The sequence below is a fragment of the Thamnophis elegans genome, chromosome Z (assembly GCF_009769535.1).
Source record: "Thamnophis elegans isolate rThaEle1 chromosome Z, rThaEle1.pri, whole genome shotgun sequence".
Classification (NCBI taxonomy): Eukaryota; Metazoa; Chordata; class Lepidosauria; order Squamata; family Colubridae; genus Thamnophis; species Thamnophis elegans.
In genome coordinates, this window is record NC_045558.1 from 107985124 (window position 1) to 108007962 (window position 22839).

General features: G+C 40.9%; 1 protein-coding gene across 1 annotated transcript in view; it reads right to left on the minus strand.

The window, feature by feature from the left end:
- Positions 1 to 273: 273 nt before the first annotated feature.
- The window catches only part of LOC116521270 (epididymal sperm-binding protein 1-like), a 147846-nt gene continuing 125280 nt past the window's right edge, over positions 274 to 22839 (minus strand). Inside the window, exons 7-8 of the mRNA XM_032235954.1 lie at positions 638 to 759; positions 274 to 282 (exon numbers count right to left, since the gene is read on the minus strand). Coding sequence (XP_032091845.1) covers positions 274 to 282; positions 638 to 759 — 131 coding nt within the window. The remainder of the gene's footprint in view (positions 283 to 637; positions 760 to 22839) is intronic.

Below are 22839 nucleotides of genomic sequence, written 5' to 3' on the forward strand. Positions count from 1 at the left end.
CTTGATTATAGCCAAGTAATAGCAGGAAAAAAAACAATACAAATTCTTTGCAATGTAAAATTTTAAAACAATTATTGCTGTATGTCCATCGCAATCCATGTGGTTATCTAGGGCTCAGGGTGTTACTGTTACAGGCAAGATTCTTTAAAGTACAAATGTGGTCATGTTTAGCCAATTGTCCTGTAACATCCCAAGCTGCTACATAATTAGCTGGATTAATACAAATATGGGAGTGCTATATAATTGGCCACACAACACATATGGTGTTCCATGTCATGGACACTAAAAGAAAGAAGGGAAAAGGAAGAAGGGGAACTCAGACACAAAACAGGTCATTTAGAAAACAAACACAGGGTCAATCAAAAAGGACTCAAAAGCATTTAGACAATCGACAAAATAGGAGGAGTAAACACAGTGAATTAGAAACCAAAGTACATGAGGTGATGTACTTTGATATTATATTATAGATATGATATTATTGCCAATACTGAAACTTGATGGAATGAACTGATAAAAACCACTTGCTGGAATTTGGTGAATGAAAAGAAGACTTGAGTGATAAGACAGAGGTGTTGCAATAATGTGATTTACTTACCAATCAATGCTTAGAGTAAAGGAGAAGGAGGACTTGACTTACCTTCATGGAATGTCCAAAGAGAAAATCCAATGATTTTATTTTAAAGGTCAGCATTTTTGATTCCATTTTGGTTGGGATCGTTAGCTGTAAATGATAATAACGTTCTTTAGCCTGGTATTTTCCTAAACAAAAAGACAACCAAGTAGAAAAAGTAGATACTTATCTCTAAGTAAAGGACAGGTCTGCCCCAGGTACAAGTCACTTTATATACCGTTCAAACATTTTTGGCTTCGGAATTTCTGCTCTGATTGGCTAGCACAATTTGAGTCATAATGCATCGAGAGACTATGATCACTTGTATATTTGTTCCATGTAAGTGTTCATATTATCACATAATATTCTTAATATGATCTTGTTAATGAATAATTGGGTATACAAGGGTGGGGATTTTTTTCACCATTTTAATGAGTTTTTTGAGTTCATTTTTAAAGCTCCATTCTGAACCACCTCTTATCAAAACTTCATTTCCCCCATGAGGAATATATTTCATATTAAAAGACAGAAACATTAGAGACGTTAATCAAAGGTGCTTCCTTTAACTGAAAACAGATACCCAAAGAGCCTCCTTTCTTTCTCCCATCAGTCAGAATAGAATAGAACAGAAAAGAACAAAACAAAACAGAATCTAGAAGGACCATGGGGGGCTTCTAGTCTGACCCACTGGTGGGATTCAGCCAGTTCACACCACTTTGCAAATACCGCTTGTTAACTTTCTGAGCAGTTTGGTGAACTGGTTGTTGAAAGTAATCATTAGGGCAGAGAACCAGTTGTTAAATTATTTGAATCCCACCACTGGTGTAGCCTCCTGCTTAAGCAAGGGAAACTATAGTATTTCAGATCTTTCTAGTCCCACAATGGCAAACCTATGGGATGTGTGCCAAAGATGGCACGCTACAAACTCTCGGTGAGAATGCGACCCATAGCTTCAGTTCAACTCCGCCACAATGTACATGTGCCAGCGATTTTGGATCTCTGCCACACATGCTCAGGGGATGGGGCGTTTGCATGGGAGCCTCACATGCATATGTGGGGTGGAGGATATGTGGGGCCATGTGCACATATACAGAGGTGAGTGAATGTATGGGGTGCGTGTGCATTGAATATTGGGGATTTGGGTGCATACACGCACTTTGAGCACACTGTCTAGAAAAAGTTAGCCATCACTGGTTTAGTTTCTTCTTTAAAAAATCCAGTGATTGAGCGCCCATGATTTCTGAAGGAAAGCTGGTTAAATCTCCTCACTCTTAGGAAGTTTTCCTTAATCCCAGTTTCCTTCTCTGTTTGTTTCCAACCATTGCTTCTTGTCGAGATCTGGTGCATTTTACACCAATTTAACCCCGTCTTCTTTATGTCAGCACCTCAAATATTGGAATACTGCTATCATGTTGCTCCCAATTCTTCTTTTCTTTACAGTAACCAAACCCAAATCCTGCAACCGTTCATATGTTTTAGTGTCCTGGCCTTTAATTGTCTTAGTTGCTCTTCTTTACACTTTGTCCAAAGTCTCAATGACTTTTTTGTATTGGTTGCAGTATTCTAGGTGTGGTTTTAAGACATTGGTTGGATTATTTTCTATTGCTTGTGTTTGCATTAGACTGAATTCCAGTATGATGTTCTAACTTTCATCCAAGTTTCACCAACTTCAATTCCCTCTATCACTTCTTCTTTATTAATAAGAATTAAGTCCAGTACAGCTTTATTTATAGTTCCCTCTTCTACTTTCTAGATGACAAAGGTGTCTACAAGGTTGATCCCCCATTTGCAGCAGAATTTGTCTTGCAGTTGAGATTTGGACAGTTAAAAGTCTTCCATTACTACGGTGGTATGCTTCCTACATACTGTACATTTGTTACCTGGTTGGCAAAGAGTTGATCTATTTCTTCTCATTTGTTGTCACAAATGGCCTAAATACAAATGTAAAGAAGAAATAGTTTCCTCTCATACCTGTGGAAATGTGCATTCTAAGAGTTGTGCCGTGTCCTTACATAAGAATCAATTTGTCCCACTTTGAATTATGTCCAAATAATACATGCAAACTATGATTCTCATTTCAAAACTTTCAGGAGACAATTATGAGTATCCTACATCTTCCTGGGCTTGCTTGCTTATTTGGTTGATTTAGAGTAATTCTGCCACTTCACCTTAGATATAAAATAACACGCAATTTTAAAAAAGCCAACACCAGTGAGCTAATGAGGTAACTCAAATCTCATGAATGCTGTACAAGTAGTTCTCATTTCTGAACACAATTGAGACTGGAATTTTCAGAATTGCTAACCAAGGTGATTGTTCAGTGAATCATACCCAATTTTATTACCTCTTTTGACCTCAATTGTTAAATGAATTGTTGCAGTTCTTAACTGAGTCTGGCTTCCTCTGTTGGCTTTGCTTGCTGAAAGGCGATGGGGAAGATTGCCAATCCCATGACTCCAACCATTGTAAACACCATGTCATTCCATTGCCCACTGCATGAATTTGATCCTGTCATCATGGGAATCCTAGGATTGTTGTAAGTGCAAGGGCTGGTTGTAAGACATTTCCTTCAGTGCAAGTAACTTTGAATGGGCACTAAGCGGATGATTTTGAAAGATGACCTGAAATAGGCAAAAGGTTTTTAGGCAGAATTAGAAGACTTATCTAAAAGTGAAAATAGTGTCTATAATTAAAATGAAGATTACAGAAAGAGAAATCAAGGGCCATTTACAAAAGTGGATTTTTTTTGTGATTTCTATATATGAAAATATATTTTTGCTCTTTACATAGATCAAACCAACTTATGGTACATCATTTTGTAGTATGGTGACCAAAATTCGTTACAGTATTCTAGGTGTGATCTTACTTGGCTTTCATACAGAGGTTCTAAGACTTCACATGATCTTGATTCTATGCCTCTGTTTATACAACCCAGGAAAGTATTAGCTTTTTTGGTTGTTGCTGCACACTGCTGGCTCATGTTCCATTGATCATCCTTTGGGACTCCAAACTCCCTCTCATAGTTTTTGAGCCAGGTCTCTCCTAATCTGTACCTATACATTTGATTTTTCCTGTCCCTCTGTCCAATTTTTTGTACTTGTCCCTTTCGTCTTTCAGTTTATCAGAAAGATCTTTGTGCAGCCATGCTGGTTTCTTCTTGAATTTCTGTTTTTCTTTTTCAGTGTTATTCTTTCCTCATAGGCTCCAGGAAGCTTCCTCATAGGCCCCAGGAACACGTCAGTCTGTAATAGCTTAAGTACCACGATGTCCTTTCAAATGGACTTGCTCAGCCCAAACACAAAGAAAAATACCTGGGGCAATCAATTACCTATTATGTACTGAATAATCCTCTGAGCTTCCGTAAAGTACTTAAAGAATGGCAAATACCAAAAGTTTATTAATAGCCAATAAATATGTTAACTGTTTTACATCCGGAAATGAAAAAGTTGCTGTCAGTGTTTTTACCAGTTTGCAATCCGCATGCAACCTGTGTGTGCAGTCACTTTGCTCGCCGTGTGCACTGTTAGATGTAAATTGTTCTTTGCACAGACCATCTGAAAACTGAATTACACACTCACAAATGTATTACTTTCCAAAGGATTCCAAAGAAACACAATTACCAATCTAATCAAAAGGGAGACTCCCCCCCCCCAAGAACTAAGACACACCCTTCTCCCTTACATCAAAGGCACCACAGATAAAATCAGCAAAATTCTCCACAAACGCAATATCAAAACAGAGTTAGGCACTGACCAAAAAATAGCCAACATCTTAAGAAACCCCAAAGACAAGATCCAGCTAGCAAACCAAGGAGTCTATGAAATACCATGCAAAATCTGCCCAGCCACATATGTTGGACAAACTAATAGGAGAATAAATGAACCTGTCACAGAACACAAGAACATAGCCAAAATAGAAGAAAAAACCTCCCTTTTCTAGCACCTCAAAACTACAGGACATGAAATTGATTTTGAAGGAACTAAACTGATCTCCAAAACTGAACACTTCAACAAGAGAATAATTATGGAAGCCATCAAAATAGCCACCCCCACAACATGAATAAACATGACAATACCTCCTACCTACCAGATATCTGGAAACTAGCCATAGTCAACAAATGAGTTGACATCACAGGATGCCACCACCAATCAACCTCACCAGACTCAAACCCAAACTCATCCCATAGACGAAATGCAACCACCATCCAGAAGCCAAACCATGGCAGCATCACCAACTGCTACACCCCGCTCTGACCCCCACACAAAGCAAACTGACACATGACATGAACACACAGCCAGACCGAAAACTCGGAACCAAACCAAAGCCCGGAATGTTACATCACATCCATCTGCTCAGGACACTACATCACAGAGCTCAGGACAAAGGCTCAGAATGCTACAACCTCCCAGGATGTTGCAGCACAGGACTCGGGATATCACTACACTAGAGCTCAGAATGTCATCACACAGCCCATTACCCAGGTTGTTACAACACGAAAGACTAATGGGCACACATCTAATACCTCAGCCATACAGGATATTATGAAATAGCCAACTAATCTGCATACATCAACTCCATCAACTAATCAAGATGTAACAACACAGCCAACCAAAATGCTTACAGCAACACAGCCAGCACTCCACCACCATCACCACCAATATTTATAGAAAGACAGCAGCTCTGATCACGCTTTGCACGCACAAGCACAAAGCCAAAGGCACCAGCCTGAAGATGGTGAGTGGGACCTCGTGGAATCATCGCCAAGATACTCTCAATCTTACATGGGAAAAGACCCAACTATGCCAAGACCTGCATATGCTGATACCTATCTGAATTTCAGCCAGTCTTACTTAACTTGCAAAGTAGCAGCTGTTTTTGAATTTGTAAAACCTTCAGGCCGAGGGGCCTCCCCTTGCTTTGCTTTGGACATCTCTAAAAAACTGATTTGTACCTAGATTTTATGTGGTATAAGTATTTAATGCAGATTGAGTTTAATTGGGTGAAATTTATAAATTTAGTAAATACATCTCAGGAACGAGTCTTGGAGAAATTCAGGTTTGGATAAAAATTATTTACCACATATTTTGCACATTTTTACAAGGTTTATTTCCACAAATAGGGCTAGTCATATTTGTTGTGGTAGACAAAAGAATCTTATATTCCAATTTCTATGAGATAAAATATTCTTCTTGGGATGTCTGACAGTGAACATCAGAAGCAATGATTAAAAAATAAGAAAAAGAAAAAGAAGGCCAGATATATGTAACTGGTGGTATAAATTATTTTTAAAAATGTTGGAAGCAGTGACGTGCCATGAGGTTCACCGCCGGTGAGGCAAGCGTGCAGGACCTCTATATTCTCCTCCCCTCACCCCTCCAATCTAGGCAGGGTCCAAGCTGCTCCGGAAAAAAAAACCTGCACGCCTCTTGCCTTTGAAGGAGAGGAAGAGGAGGAGGAGGGCACCTGCTTGGGGGGGGGGGTATGACAAGCTATGGGGTTCATCTTCCCACTGCATAAGGATCGGAGGGCTCGCCTCGGAGCCTGCCTCTTTGAGCACGCACTTGCTATAGCTGGGTGAGGAGGGTGGTGGGGGGTTTTAAGCCAAGCGTCTGAACGCAAGAAATGAATAATCTCCCCTAGCAGCCTTACACACCAGAAGCACTGAGGTGGGGCAGCAGCAGCTGGCGTTGGCAGAGCCCCCTGACTCTGCCCACACTCACGCGCCAGGATTTTCCTTGTGGGATTTCGCCTCCCCCCCGCCAGATGAGTGTGCGCGCACATGCCATCCACCCCCCCTCAGCTCAGCTGCACCTGAGGAGAGAGGGGAAAGCCAAGCAGAGCCCCCCTTCCCACTCAAAGCCCTCTTAAAGCAGAGAACAACCTGCTCTATGGCGGAGAGGCGCGCTGCCACTTTAAACTGCCGGCATGCCTTCCGAACCGGCGATTCAGCAGAACATGCTGTATGAATACTTACAAATATTACTATATTTACTCATGGATAAGCCAATCCATGTATAGAACAATCCCAGTTTGGGAGTTTGGGAGTATCAGTTTGTTCACAACTATATGCAATACACATTTGCACATATAAAGATAAATTTCTCTGTAGCATTGAAAGAAAATTCTGATTTAGTGTCTTGGTAGACTAACATAGTGGCATTCCAGCATGATCCACATAATCTATTTTTAGTTACCCAAAGATTCTCACCTATAGTTTAGTTCCTTAAAAAAATAGTGTCTGATAACAGTGTTATCAAATTAAAACCAACGTTGTCATCTTAATCAACTTTAAATTACCACAGAGAGAAATTTATCATTTCCATCCATACGTTTCTAGTTTTGATTCAACTACCTTGTTTTTCATTTAGGAGCATGTGTAATACTTTGTCTCAGCAAAATACTTTAAAAGAATTTATAAAAGATGCCATTTCCAATATATTACTTACAAGGAACAACAATATAGTCCATCCAATCTGCAGGTACATTGAAGGCACCCTTTAGACTCCCATGTAGATTCCACCAAATGCTTCATTTTATCAATAGGGTCGATGCATATCCCCGCTAGGGAAGAAAATTCCAATCAGTCTCATCTGACCATACGGCTTTATCTTTGCATATTGTAAGGCATCAGAAGTCACCTTTGGGCAAACAATGCATTTTATAAATAAATACAAAATATATACAGTATATGTAGATGTTGATAATTGAATCCAGAAACCTGCAAACTACACAGCTCTTCTCAAAAGAGCTCTTCTCATTTCTGAGCTTCTTTTTAACAGTGGTATTTCTCCATTCTAAATGTAACCATTCCCCTAATTAAAAATCGGATGTTGGAAAAAAATAATTATTACCATTGTGCAATTTTGTTAATTAGAGGTGGGCTGCCAATTTTTTACTACCAGTTCGGTTGCACTTGTGTTGTTCTGCACATGTGCAGAAGCATCCGGGTGGCAGGGTGGAGCCTCCCAACACTGCTACTACTGGTTCACCCAATCTGGGCCGAACCAGGAGCCATCCACCTCTGGTTAGTGAAAACATTAATGTTGCTATCCATCCTATAGCTAATTCTGTGCAGCTTCCAATCAAAATTTAAAACAGGACAGAAACCATAGTAAAATTATAAAAATGATCATGTTACACATTACTATTTCTTTGAAATGATTTTCATTTTTGTCATTCACATTTTATTTTGTCCCTCCTTTAGCATCCTTTCTTCAATGATTCTATTCTACCATTTCTTTGATTTTAATGTAACTCTTGCATTTATCAATTCATTTATTATTTGTTACTGGCAATTAAGGCTCACAAGAGTGTCATTTGGGCAATGGCAAATATACCCACTGTCATTGGCTAAATCCATGTTTCAGCAGGATTCACTATCGGATCCTCTGATGAATCGAGAAATACAAGAGTTGAGAGGGTGGGGATGACGGCGCTATGACATGACATGCAGTCTAGGAGCTCCAGGATTGCTGTCAATATCTCTGCTGCTGGATGGTCCTTTTGGACCTAAACTATCCGATAGAGATGGTCATAGAGAAGGGCACATCCTGCTGATGTCAGGGACATCGCAAAGTCCCTCGTTGAGCCAGGAGAAGCTCTTTTTTTCCAGCAAAAGAGAAGCAGCTATTTAAGTTGCAGAAGGTTGGGATAGTCCCTGAATGGAAGAAAAGTAGGAGAGAGAGAGTATGTCAAAATGGTGAGATAAATTTTTACTATTAGAGAAGAAAACACCCCAAAAGGCTTGGAGTAAAATTAAAATTGAAGGCCAAAGGGAGCAAGTGGCGGATTAAGCCTGAATTAAATTTAGTGTGTGGTTTTTTTTTAATTTTGCTTTTTTTATGGGTGGAACTTTTACAAATGCCTCTTACTTTTTAAATTGGACTGTTTTCTTTTTCCCCTCTTCTTCTATTTTTTTCTTTTTTCATATTTGTGGATTATGATTTTCTTTCTTTTCTTTTTACAATGCTCAGCTGGATTGTTTGCTTTTCAGCACTTTCTTTCTTAAAGTTTGGAATTTAAATAGAGGGGTAGAGATAGCATAAAAAAGAAACATTCCCATCTAGAGGCTTGAGGCTTGGAAACATCGTTTTTTTAATCTCCTTTGAACATTCGACTCGAATCTAATATTTCAAGGTTCTTGATTTTGTTTATTAAAAGAGATAGTGGGAAGAGTACAGGTTGTTTATACAAGTGCTCTTCTGGAGTACTATCAATAGCTGGACTAGAATGAAGAGAAAACCTTGACTTGAAAGATTATAGTGAATTTGTTTGAAACTTAACAAAAAAAGCTTTGGATGTCTTAGTGGCAGTGTTTATAACTTGGAAGAATGGGGCAATATGAAGAAGAAAAAGAATTAACATTGCAAATGATTATATTTGAAATTCAAAAAGTACAAATAAGTACAAAAAATCTTTACAAAGATGATGGAGAACATACAACAAAAACAGAAAAAATAGAAGTGTTGAAAATATTTATAAAACGATGATGAAATTTGAAGATAGAGTTCCACAAATTGAAGACACTCCACGACACTCCAGTGGCTCAGCAGAGCATTGCACAGGGACCATACGTGCCATGCGCATGCCGGAAGTGCCAAAAGCTTAAAGCACAGGAAAGGAGCACACACCCTGATCAAACAACCAGGTGTTCAAAGCTTTAGGGAAGGCTAGGAAGATGGAGTTCTATTGAACTTCAAGGGGCAGGGTGTTCCAAAGGGACGGACTGCCATGAAAAGACATCGTGCCTAGTCCAATGGCAATATTTTGGGGATGGGACTAGGACTAAGACCACTCTTTCTGACCTTGTAGGGCAATAAAGGTCTTTGAGAAAGATGGTTCTGCAGATAACATTATAACAGATTATCTGGACTCCTTTCAGTCAGGATTCAGGCCTGGCTGCAGCAAGGAAACAGCTTTGGTCGCACTCATCGATGATCTCTGGAGAGCCAGGGATGGAGGTCACCCCTCCATCCTAGTGCTCCTTGACCTCTCAGTGGCGTTCGATACCATCGACCAAGGTATCCTTTGGCGACGGTTGCGAGAGGTGGGGGTGGGAGGCACTGTTTTTCGGTGGTTCTCCTCCTACCTCTCAGACAGGTCGCAGTCGGTGTTGGTCGGGGGGCAGAGGTCGATCCCTAAGCCCCTGAAATATGGGGTTCCTCAGGGTTTGGTCCTGTCCCCCCTCCTGTTTAACATCTACATGAAGCCACTGGGTGAGATCATTCGACAGCACGGGATAAAATACCATCAATATGTGGACAATACTCAGTTGTATCTGTCCGCCCCGTGTCAACTCAGTGAAGTGGTCGACATGATGTGCCAGTGCCTGGAGGCTGTCAGGGTCTGGATGGGGGTTAACAAGCTTGTGCTCAATCCAGACAAGACCGAGTGGCTGTTGTGTTTCCCTCCCAAAAATTCTAGAACATCATTTGTCGGCTGTGATCAGGGGGGCATTTGCCCAGGTTCACCTGGTGCACCAGTTGCGTCCCTACCTGAACCGGGAGGCACTTACAACAGTCACTCACACCCTCGTGACCTCAAGACTGGACTACTGCAATGCACTGTACATGGGGCAGCCCTTGAAGAGCATTCGGAGACTTCAACTTGTCCAGAATGCAGCCGCACGAGCGATTGTGGGTGTACCTCGATACACCCACGTTACACCTATCCTCCGCGAGCTGCACTGGCTTCCAATCGGTCTCCGGATACGCTTCAAGGTGCTAGTTATTACTTATAAAGCCCTTCATGGAATTAGGCGTGGGTACTTGAGAGACCACCTGCTGCCAATTACCTCCCAAAGACTCATTAATTTAATATAGATAATTATTCAATAAAATAAGACATGGAAGCATAACAGTATAAACACCTTATCAAAGTGCACTTGAACGACGGCAGAACACTGCCTTGAAATTGACCATAGATTCTCAGGTAATGGAGGCAGTGAATAAGGAGAAATCCTCAAAGACCTGTTTAAGGGCAACCAGCATCCACCAATCTTTCTTCTTAAAGTGGGATGGAGTTGAGGCAAGTGTCAACACAGTTAAATTAGAATGTTTAGCCATCTCCCAAAACTTTCTGTTTATGCCCAAAATGCATTCAAAAGGATGTTATTGATACTAGACGGTCAGCTTTTTTGAACATTTGCTTCAGGACAGAAAATATCTTTCTTCTGCACAGTTGAGGCTTTCTTCTGGACTTCACAGACAAAGACCAGATCCCCCACCAGCATATATCTTGCTCAAGCCAAACTGATATATCCATGCAGAACAACTGCACACCAAATGGTGAGAGAATAGGTGGTCCTCACTGACTGACTGCCTCATTTAGCAAATGACCCTTCAGGGGAATTATCACAAACTAAAGATGGGTCTATGAAACTGCAGCTGATGATTGTGGTAGAGTTCAAGAGATTCTAGGTGTGGTTTTAAGACATTGGTTAGATCATTTTCTGTTGGTTGTATTTGCATTAGACTGAATTCCAGTATGATGTGTTTGCTTTCACCCAAGGTTTCACCAACTTCGATTCCGTCTATCACTTCTTCTTTATTAGCAATAGCAATAGCAGTTAGACTTATATACCGCTTCATAGGGCTTTCAGCCCTCTCTAAGTGGTTTACAGAGTCAGCATATCGCCCCCAACAACAATCCGGGTCCTCATTTTACCCACCTCGGAAGGATGGAAGGCTGAGTCAACCCTGAGCCGGTGAGATTTGAACAGCCGAACTGCAGAACTGCAGTCAGCAGAAGTAGCCTGCAGTGCTGCATTTAACCACTGCGCCACCTCGGCTCTTAATAAGAATTAAATCCAGTATAGCTTTATTTATAGTTTCCTCTTCTACTTTCTAGATGACAAAGATGTCTACAAGGTTGAACTCCCATTTGCAGCAGAATTTGTCTTGCAGTTGATATTTGGACACTTAAAGTCTTCTATTACTTCGGTTGTATGCTTCCTACATTCATTTGTTAACTGATTGACAAAGAGTTGATCTATTTCTTCTCATTTGTTCGGTTGCCTATAAGATACACATATGGCAATGTCACTTTGTTTCCTTTTATATTGTTTGTTTTGCAAGCTTTGAGCATTTGTATATAAGCATTTAGTTTAAAGTCCTTCTGATGAATTGGGCCTGCAATTTTTCTGTGTACACTTTTCCTGTTTTGTGAAGTGCAGGCTATCCCTTGCCAAGAGACCTTTGTGTAGGGTCATTTGTCTCAATGTGAAGGAGGAGGAAAGGGTATTAATCTGAGGACCTAATTATTTTGGTTAGGATCTCAGTCACATCTTTGATTTTCCCTGCCAAAATTGCTTTCTACACTGTCTCACCCATTCGCAGCATAAAAGGATTATAAAACTAGCGTAAGTCTCACAGAAGTCTTGATTGCTTAAAAATGATAACTCCCCAAAGAATTAATATTCTTTTCAGTGGTTTCAGAGGTCATGGAAGACTAAAAGGAACTTCAAGAATGAAGGCCTTGTGCATGCCGGAACCTCAGATAGGCTGCAAGGGCCTGTCAACAGGAAAAAACCCACTGCCGGAATATAAGTGATGAGATTCTGGGAGTGGAACACTGAGGCCACCTTTTTGAATGGCAGTTGTGTAACTAAGACTGACATGAGGTCCAAGCCCAACTCCAGGTCCACCCTTGGGGTGCCCCAAAGTGTGACTGTCCAGTGAGGGGGGAGGTAGAGAATTGCTTCTCTTTTGTTTGGGGAGTGTGCATGTGAGAGAGATAGATGAGGTTGGGGCCAACAAATTCAAGTTAGGCATTTCTCAAATATTTGATACCTAATAGCCCATCAATTTTACTAGAAGAAATTGCTGGAAGTTTCCTCATAGGCTCCAGGAACATGTCAGTCGGTAATACCTTAAGTACCAAAACGTCCAAACCCAAAGAAAAGTACATGGGACAATCAATTACCCATTCGGTACTGAAGAATCCTGTAAGCTTCCATAAAGTACTTGAAGCATGGCAAACACCAGAACCATATTTGTAGCCAATAAAGATGTTAACCTTTTAATATCTGGCAATGAAAGAATACATTCAGCTGCCAAGGTTCCCAGAAAGTTAGTAAGAGTTTCATCCGGGAGATAGATAGATATATGCATTTTCATCCGGGAGATAGATAGATATATGCATTTTCTTTCATTAAATATATATATATATATATATATATATATATATATATATATATATATATATATATATATATATATATATATATATTTATTAATGAAAGAAAATGCAGCCACCATTAAATAGATTCAAAATAGAAAATTTATTCCGAAAGGAATTCAGATTCAGGATGTTGAATAAACCCATTACTGATTCTGCAGGACATATGTCTGAGCAAGGTTTTTTTACCAGGATTATGGTCTGGGAACAGTGTTGTTGGCAACTTCCTTCATTTGTAGTCTCAGAAAGCAGAGTTGTAAGGTTCAAAGTTGTACACTGCTTCATACTCACATTTGGTGTAGCTTGAAGCTCTGCTTCAGAAGCACCTAACTGCTGATATATAAAGGCTTGAGTCTGACGTTGAAGGAAATCAGCCAAATGTGCTCATCAGAATGAAAGAAAAATTGGTAATGGAAAACCCATAACCAAGTCTTGTAACTGTTGAGCATGAATGATAGTAGCACCCCAGGTTCTCCAGCATCCTATTTCCCCAAAAAGCTGTAGGGTCTGGCTGTTGTAGAACAGTGGGCTACAGATTGCTCTATAATAGTGAGAGGGAAAAAATTTTTTGACAGAGAACAGAAAAATAATTTTTAAAATGTTTAAATATAGAATTAGTTTTAAATGTTAAAAAATTGTTATAGTTTTTCAAAGAATTACCTTTTATGCAAATATCAAAATTGAAGAAATATCTTACTGGGGAGCTACCAAATGACTGGAAAGCAGTCTGTGTTGTTCCTACTTTTCAGAAAAAGTAAAAAACAATGAATCCAGGAAGCTACAGACAAATCTGCATGACATCAATACCTTGGAAATTCTTGGAAAAGATATTGAGAATGTGAGACTTGAAGATTCCAGTTCTTTTGGGAGTGGTCAGAAACTCATAGATGGCATCGTTTTATGGACATTTTGTTTTTTGTTCTTTTAAACCCCTCTGGGTCTTAACTTGGCTTTTGGAACTTTTTGTTTGCTTTTTAGTTTTAAAAATACACTGGCTGGCTGAATGGTGAATTTTTTTAACCCTCTGCTGGATTCCAGTTGGACTTTCTTATTTGTTTTTCCCCTTTGATTGATGCTATTGTTCTAACTAACTTTTGCTTTTCCATATGAAAATAGAGTGCTCTGGGATGGTGAAGAGCTTTTATTTGATTTACAGTAAGCTTGAACTCTCACCATGGAGCTTTTGCATTTATTTTTTACTTGCCCTTAGAATGTCAGGATTCCAAGTATACCCAAGTTCCATAAGAATTGCAGGGCTGGAAAATTCCTGAAAGGACATTTTTATTAGAACATATTGTATTTGCAAATTCCGGGTGGAAAACTAGCTCTAAGTTTGTGCCGGTTTTTCTCCCAATAAAAATAAAACTTTATAAATCTCCCCCCCCCCCCTTGAGTCTCAGGCACATGGTCCAATCAACATACAGCCCAGTTGGTACATGACCTCAGTCTCCACCCTGCGGACACCTGCATTCACCATGTCAGTCCTCAAGCAGTGAGAAAAGAAACCTCTCTAGAGAAGGCAAAAAAAGAAAATGGCCACAATTCTTTTCAGGGTTGACATAAAGTTTATTTTCTTTAATTTTTCTTTCAATGTTGGCTCGAAATACCCCAAACATAAAAAAAAACTTGAAAAGAGCACCCATTCTTTTCTGGGAGAAAAAGGATGGTGGCTTACGCCACTGTGTAGACTTTTGGGGGATTACTGCCATCTGTGTGAACATTTGTACCTTTTAATGAAGGACATTCTGCCTTAGACGTATCTAAAAGTGAAAATATTATCTATAACTGAAATGAAGATTACAGAAAGGGAAAGTAAGGGCCATTTACAAAAGTGTACGAGCTTTTTTGGCTGCTGCTGCATACTGCTGGCTCGTATACCATTGATCATCCTATAGGATTCCAAGGTCCCTCTCATAGTTTTTGAGCCAGGTCTCTCCTAATCTGTATCTATACTTTTGGTTTTTCCTGTCCCTCTTTCCAATTTTTTGTTATTGTCCTTTTTGTCTTTCAGTTTATCAGAAAGACCAGCCATGCTGGTTTCTTATTGAATTTCTATTTTTCTTTTTCAGTGTTATTGTTTCATCATAGGCTCCAGGAAGTTTCCTCATAGGCTCCAGGAACATTTCAGTCTGCAATAGCTTAAGTACCACAATGTCCTTTCAAATGGACTTGCTCAGCCCAAACACAAAGAAAAATACCTGAGGCAATCAATTAGCTATTATGTACTGAAGAGTCCCCTGAGCTTCCGTAAAGTACTTAAAGAATGGCAAATACCAAAAGTATATTTATAGCCAATAAAGATGTTAACTGTTTTACATCTGGAAATGAAAGGGTTGCTGCCAATGTTATTACCGGTTCGCAACCCACATGCAACCTGTATGTGCATTTAGTTTGCTCGCCACGTGCACTGTTAGATGTAAATTATTCTTTGTGCAGACCATCTGAAAACTGAATTACACACTGTCACAAATGTATTAATTTCCAATGGATTCCAAAGAAACACAATTACCAATCTAATCCAAAGGGAGACTCCCCCCAAGAACCAACGGCATCACCCTCCTCGGTTACATCAAAGGCACCACAGATAAAATCAGCAAAATTCTCCACAAATACAATATCAAGACAGCCTTTGGTACTGACCAAAAAATACCCAACATATTAAGAAATCCCAAAGACAAGATTCCACTAGAAAACCAAGGAGTCTATGAAATACCATGAAAAATCTGCCCAGCCACATACGTTGGACAAACTAATAGGAGAATAAATGCACACATTGCAGAACACAACAATGCAGTCAGAAAAAAAGAAAAAAACATCCTCCCCTTTCCAGCACTTCAAGGCAACAGGACATGAAATTGATTTTGAAGGAACCAAATTAATCTCCAAAAGTGAACACTTCAACAAGAGAATAAGTATAGAAGCCATCGAAATAGCGAAGCACCCCCATAACATGAATAAACGGGACAATACCTCCCGCCTACCAGACATCTGGAAACTGGCCCTAGTCAACAAATGAGTCCCAGCCTCGAAAACTGACACCGGACCCAGAACAACACAGGACGCCACCATCAATCAACCTCACCAGAGTCAAACCAAACCCACCCCATAGACAAAATGCAACCACCATCCAGACATCAAACCAGAACAGCATCACCAACTGCTGCACCCCCCTTTGACCCCCACGCAAATCAAACTGACACACGCCATGAACACATGACCAAGGAACCAGCACACTGCAGCTGCTGCCTGGACCGCGTGTGCTGGCAGCTGTTTTGTGTGTTTGAGGGAGCAGGTTGCCCAGCTGGGCTAATCATCCTGAAATCATGTTTTCCCAAGAATTTGTCCTAGTGCTTATTTTGGGGCCCAAAAGAAAATAAGATCTGGTCCTATTTTGGGGGGAAACTCAGTATGTGTGTATGTGTGCTTGTATGTGTCTCTCTGTGTGTGTATGTGTTTGTATGTGTATTGTGTTGTAACTCTAAATAGATACCTATCACCCCGGCTCAGATGATAAGGAGTTGAACTCTGTGGCTTAGTGGTTAACACATCTGCCTAAGATGCAATACAACACAGGTTCGAATCCCAGTAAGGTTATGGCTAGCTGATAAGAGCTAAATAGCTTGAAATAGATCTATACTAGTCTCCCTTTATTTATTTATCAGCACAAATACAACATACATACATACATACATACATACATACATACATACATACATACATACATATATATATATATATATATATATATATATAATTCTTTTAATGTACTTTTTAATGTCATCCTCCGTTTATTCTTCCTGCTTTCCAGCAAATGCAAGGTCCACATTTAATGCACTTAATCCATGGATGCGCCTTCTAACAACTACCCCTGGTTCTCAAACATTTTGATCTCAAGACGATTTTATATTCTTGAAAATGATGGAGGACTCCAAAAAGTTTTGGTTATGTGTTCTATCTTTGTAATGAATTAGAAATTAATTTGGTCATATGTGCTATCAGCACATGTAATGCATTAGAAATTAAAACTAAGGGAAGCTAACATATATTACATGATGGACCCCCTGAAATGGTTTTGTGGATGGACTTTGCTGATATAGCTAATCATACTGCCCTAAGTGCAAATGTCGAAGGGAAATAGTTCCCTCTCATACCTCTGGAAATGTGCGTTCTAAAAGCTGCCTCATGTCCTTAGATAAGAATCAATTTGTCCCACTTTGAATTATGTCCAAACAATGCATCCAAACTATGATTCTCTTTCCAAAATGTTCAGGAGATAATGCTGCAATTCAGACAGCTTCCAAGAGTCAGATGAATGGTTCATTCCTCAGTTGGAGCATTGGAAGATTTTTACCACCATCCTCCCACAAAGGATATTGTGGTACCAATCTGATCCCAGAGATCAAACTACTAAAATCTCTTTTCACCTCATCCTTATTAGAGTTGTACTATATATAAGAAATAATTACCTCTCTACAGAAATAGAGCACAACAATGATGAGAACTATCTTGAAAGCATTTGGGTCAATATTAAAGGTTGCAGGGGGAAATGACATTGCCATAAGTCTATATACTACAGGCCACCCAACCAAGCAGAGGAAGTAGATGAACTTTTTGCTAGTCAGCTAACTAAGGTATGTAGGAAGCACACCACAATAGTAATGGGGGATTTTAACTACCCTGACATCAACTGGGAAACAAACTCTGCACCAAGTGGAAGATCCAACAGGTTCCTAACAAACCTAGCAGACAACTTTGTTTCCCAAAAAGTAAAGAAGGGAACAAGGGGATCAGCCATATTGGACTTAATTCTCATTAACAGAGAGGAAATAATAGAAGGTGTTGAAGCCACAGGAACCCTGGGGGCAAGTGACCATGCAATATTGGAATTCAACATTATGAAACACAAGTAGAAGAACAAAGTCAAACTAGAGTCTTGGACTTTAAGACAGCTAATTTCAATAAACTTAGAGAGAGCTTGGGAAAAATTCCATGGATGAGAATCCTCAAGGGGAAAACAACTCAAGAAGCTTGGGACATTTTGAAAAATGAGATTACAAAAGCCCAGTCTAGCACAATACCTATGAAGAAGAAAAGTAACAGCTCCCAAAAGAAACCAGCATGGCTGCATAAAGAATTCTCTGACAAATTGAAAGACAAAAAAAGATAAGTATAAAAAGTGGAAAGAGGAGCATATAACTGCCTTTTGGGGGGCTCATTTGTTTTTCCCGGGGTGGAGGTTGGGTTGGGAGGCAGAGGGTGGGTTCACTATGGAGGGGCCCCTTTTACGCATCTTTTTCTTCCTGATGGCTTCCAGGGGAGGGAGTGGGCAGCTGCTGGGTGAGTTGTGCTACCACCCGCTACAGGGACCTGAGTCCCACCTTGTAGCTTACTATTGCCTTGGGTTCCAGGACCATAACAATGCCCGGTTTTGCTGTGGAACCTGCAGTGAGCCCTTCTGCTGATCCTCCCAAGAGCACAGCTTGGATCCGACTCGCTGTCCTGCTTTCCACCCGGTTCCCGAGGTGACCAGTCCGACCAGACCCACGCTTGGAGAGGATGGTAAAGAGCATCTTCTCTGGGCTAGAAAACACCTTGGATGTTGAAAATGTGGTACCCCAGCTTCAGCTGCCTCATTTCGTCCCCTTTGCCCACGTTTTAGAAGGCACCTGCTCCCTGGCTGACCTTCTCTGAAACGAGGCAGGCTTGGGCTGCTTTATCTCATGAACAGGAGACCACCAGGAAATGCCAGGAATGAAAGAAAAGCAGGAGTTTTCTAAACAACTTCTTCCCCCTGTAACAATGGATACTGGAGGGGCTTGGGTGTTTATTTTCTTTCCAGGGCTCCTATCCCTCGGCCCCGTTGACGATGCCTTCTTCCATCCGAAAAAGCTGGCCTTCTCACTTAAAACCCACCTGTCGTTTGAGGGTCAATTGTCCAAAATCGCCCGTTTCCCTTCTTTAATCCGCCCCTATTTTGTAACCTGGGCTACTTGAAGATGTCTGGGTTTCAACTCCCAGAATTCCCCAGGCAACTATGCACGGCGGCTGAACATCTTTTGGTGTTTTAATGGGATCTTGGTTGGCACCATTATCCTGTGGAGCCTTTGCCGCAATTACAGTGTTTTGAAGTGTCCTAGAGTCTGTGGCGACCATGAAGAAGAGGAAGAGGAAGGAGAGATCGAGATGGTGGAACGTCGCTCTCAAGTTTCGTCTCCCCCATTCTCCTACCTCCCTCTTCTTCCCCACACTCTATTGATTACCCACCACCATACAGTGCTATCGACCCTCTCGCCTCTTTGCCGGTTTCTGCGACCAATGCACCACTTAGGATGGGCCCAACTGAGGGGGCATCCCCGCCCTGACTCCGTGGGACTGAGGGCGGAGCCCATAGCAGGCTCCATGAGACCGAATGGGGATACCCACCTCCACCTTATCCGGCTGATCCACCTCGATACAGTGCCATCGATCTTTTTGCCTCCCCGAGTTTTCTGCCTCCTGTATCCAATGCACCACGCTGGAAGCGCCGAGCTAAGGCCTCCGGGGCTGTGCGGAGGGCCCCGGCCGAGCCCGCCGGGGCTGTGGGGGGAGTCCCGGCTGAGCGCGCTGGGGCTGTGGGGGGAGCCTTTGCAATGTAGCGGGTTTCACTTCTAAGGGAGCCCTTGTGCTTCCCTAGCAAACCACCACACTAAATCCCTTGTTTTTAAAATCAAGAAAATGAATGACCCTCTCAGGATTGATTTTAATTGTATTGATTAGCCTTGATTGATGCTTTTAACCATGTAATCCTTTACTTGCTTAATGTCCATCACCTTTTTGCCACCAAGCTATTGGCAAGCCATGAAGATCCTTTCAAGTGGTTTCCGTGTCCCAACTGATGCCAGCAGTGGGAAGAGTAATGATTTTTGCTTGGACCAAGATCACCTGTCCCCCTTTCCCTCTGCACAGAGTGAACAAACCAGCTGGGCTTGCATTCCAGATCAACATTGGACCAGGATTGTGGATTGCCCTCCTTTGTAACAAATGGTTAGAACTGATATGCAATTGTGAACTAGGTTTGCCTATGAAAGAAACTGCCATGTATAAGGGGTAATAAGGGGTAATAAGGGGTTGTATCCAGAAAGTTGCTAAGAATTGGAGTTAGGAGCTGTTTAGTTTCTAAAGTGTTGCTTGGTCATTGTATTTTTGTTAATATGTACAATAGCTCCAGGTTAAGAGGGGAAAAGCAAAGTCCGCTGAGAAGGGCGGGGAAGCTCTGAAGCAAATGTATTAAATGTTCCTGATGAAGACTAGACCAGCTAGCATTGTAACCACCTGAAATGTTTGGTTGGATACTGCCTCGGTTTCTTTCCTCATAAAGAATTATTTACCTTGGATCAACTTATCTATGAATGGTCTGCCATGTAATTGTTTTCTACAATTCTAGGTGGGACGTAGCCAAAGGGGACCAACCCGACCTGCCCCGGAGGCTTTTAAATCTTGCTTGTGTGACTCAATCTTTTAGCTTTATCCTTGTATTAAAAAAAACAGACACGCTGCCTCCTGATCCCCGCTGAACAGGAGAAAGCAATTGTTTTAAACACAAGTTTGTTAAATCATCATTTCCCTTCAAATTGTACCAAATTGCCAATAAAAACTTGTATTGTGTAGCATGGCTGCATAAAGAACTCTCTCACAAATTGAAAGACAAAAAAGGTAAGTATAAAAAGAGGAAAGAGGAGCATATAACTAAAGCAAAATATCAGCAAATAGCCTGAGCGTGTAAAGATGACGTGAGGAAAGCTGAGACTCACAATGAAGAAAAGCTTGCCACAAAATAAAAAATAACAAAAAAAGCTTCTTCCAACAAGTTAAAAAGAAGAAAAAGGTTAAGGAAACAGTTGGTCCATTGCTGGGAAAAAGTGGCAAGAAGGTGACAAGCAAATAGATCAAACTATTTGACTCATGTTTTGCATCTGTCTTTACATAAAGGGATAAAACAGTCCAACATATCAAAAACGGCATCACAGAAATGATAGCAGTGTTCCAATATCTCAGGGGTTACCACAAAGAAGAGGGTATCAAACTATTTTCCAAGGCACTTGAGGGTAGAACAAGAAGCAATGGGTGGAAACTAATCAAGGAGAAACGCAACTTAGAACTGAGGAGAAATTTCATGACAGTTAGAACAATTAATCAGTGGAACAGCTTGCCTCCAGAAGTTATGAATGCCCCAATACTGGAAGTCTTTAACAAGATATTGGGTAGCCATTTATCTGAAATGATATAGGGTTTCCTGCCTAGGCAGGGGGTTGGACTGGAAGACCTCCAAGGTCCCTTCCAACTCTGCAAATGTATTGTAAGAGCTAATTAAATTGTAGAAATACTGGATCATATCTCCCTCTATTGTATTCCTGCACTTGGTGTGAACTCATTTGAAGAATAGGAGGATACAGATTAAAAAAATTATAGAAAGTACTATGGGAGGTAGTTTATTTAGGATAACCCTAAATGGGAACGGATAGGTTGGTCAATAAAAATTATGTGTTTTTATTTAAAGGTCAAGAAGCAATAATGGAAAGGTAAGGAACCATATTTATAGCACCACTTCAGAAGAGAGATTTCAAAAAAGTGAGATTTAGAAGACCACAAAAATGCAGTTCTGCAAAAATGCATCAAGCCTCCAGAATAAGAATGCGTTCAGAATGTTGGGAGTATCACCATTATTTCACAGGTCATTTGTAAAGGCACGTGAAATCCAGAGCTTCCTCGCCAGCTGTTTTAACAAGAGTTCAGTCTTTTACTGAGAAGACCAGGAACACAGATAGTTTTGTTTGTAAATATTGCAGAGCCTGGTGGTCTGTCACAAAAAATGACAGGACAAAATCCTCTCAGGGTGGATTTGGAGGGTGGATTTGGAGAGGGAAACCCTCCCACCACCAAAATGTAAGCTATATCTACTTTACAGGAACAAAGGGTCTCAAACTACAAACAGATTAATGGTTAGAAGTTAAGCCCCAAGCAACTGCATACTGGTATACAGTACACCCATGGTATGGTAGGCATGCAAATTAGAAAAACATACACTAGGCAATTTCTTATTCCTACTCTGCTTTGGGCTACCCCGTACCACGTGTACAAGCTTCTCTGTTTTCCTACAAGCTTCAATGAAAGAAAAGGAGCAAAAGTGCTTTTGAAGTTGGAATTTTTTAAAAATGTTCTAAAAGCCTTGGCAGGGCTGGGGGGTTGGCATAGGAAGGCAGCAGTTTTACACTTACAAAGCATGGTCTCTTTATTTATGTATGTTTGTAGATCAAGCTACTAGAGAAACTGGCTGGCTCAGGGATGGTGGTGATTTTTCAACCCATCGGGAATTGCGGGCAGCAGTCCTGGGAAACTCTTCCATTGGCAGGGATCAGCTTTCCTCCAAAGGAAACAACACTAATATTTATTGTAAAGCGACATTAACAGAACTTGCAAGTCTGAAAGTACAAACTTTCCGCCGCCACTTTTAACCGTCTGAACAATTTAGGGCGAATCCTAACACCTTTACATTACTGGGAGCTGATGCACCTCTTGTCTGTTTCCGACGCTGCATGTCTTCGCTTCCTTCCCCAAAGTCACCCACACAGCTGGGCATCCCGTGCCCCTCCCCCCCTCATTGATTTTCTAATTAACATCTGAATGTCGGGACGGCGACAGTCTGTGTGCGGGGAAACTCAAGATGACGTCCCCTCCAGCTTCGCCGTCCACTTTCACTTTCCCTCTCTGGGAATGGGTGGTGGAAGTGGGCAAGGCCAAAGAGTGGGCTATTGGAGTTGCCCGGGAATCAGTGGAAAGAAAAAATTCAGAAGATATCACCATTACTCAAGGATTCTGGGTACTGCAGCTAGCACAAGGAGAATACCAAGCATCTACAAGCCCTCCAATCAAACTTACACTTTGGAAATCACCACAAAGTGTCTTGATTATCCTGGAGCATGATTTTGATAGGCTCATCTTTTATAATGCTGACTCAATGGATCATATTTTTACTTTTAATTATCCGTTTTCTGAGAAACTGTTCCCTTTTCTCC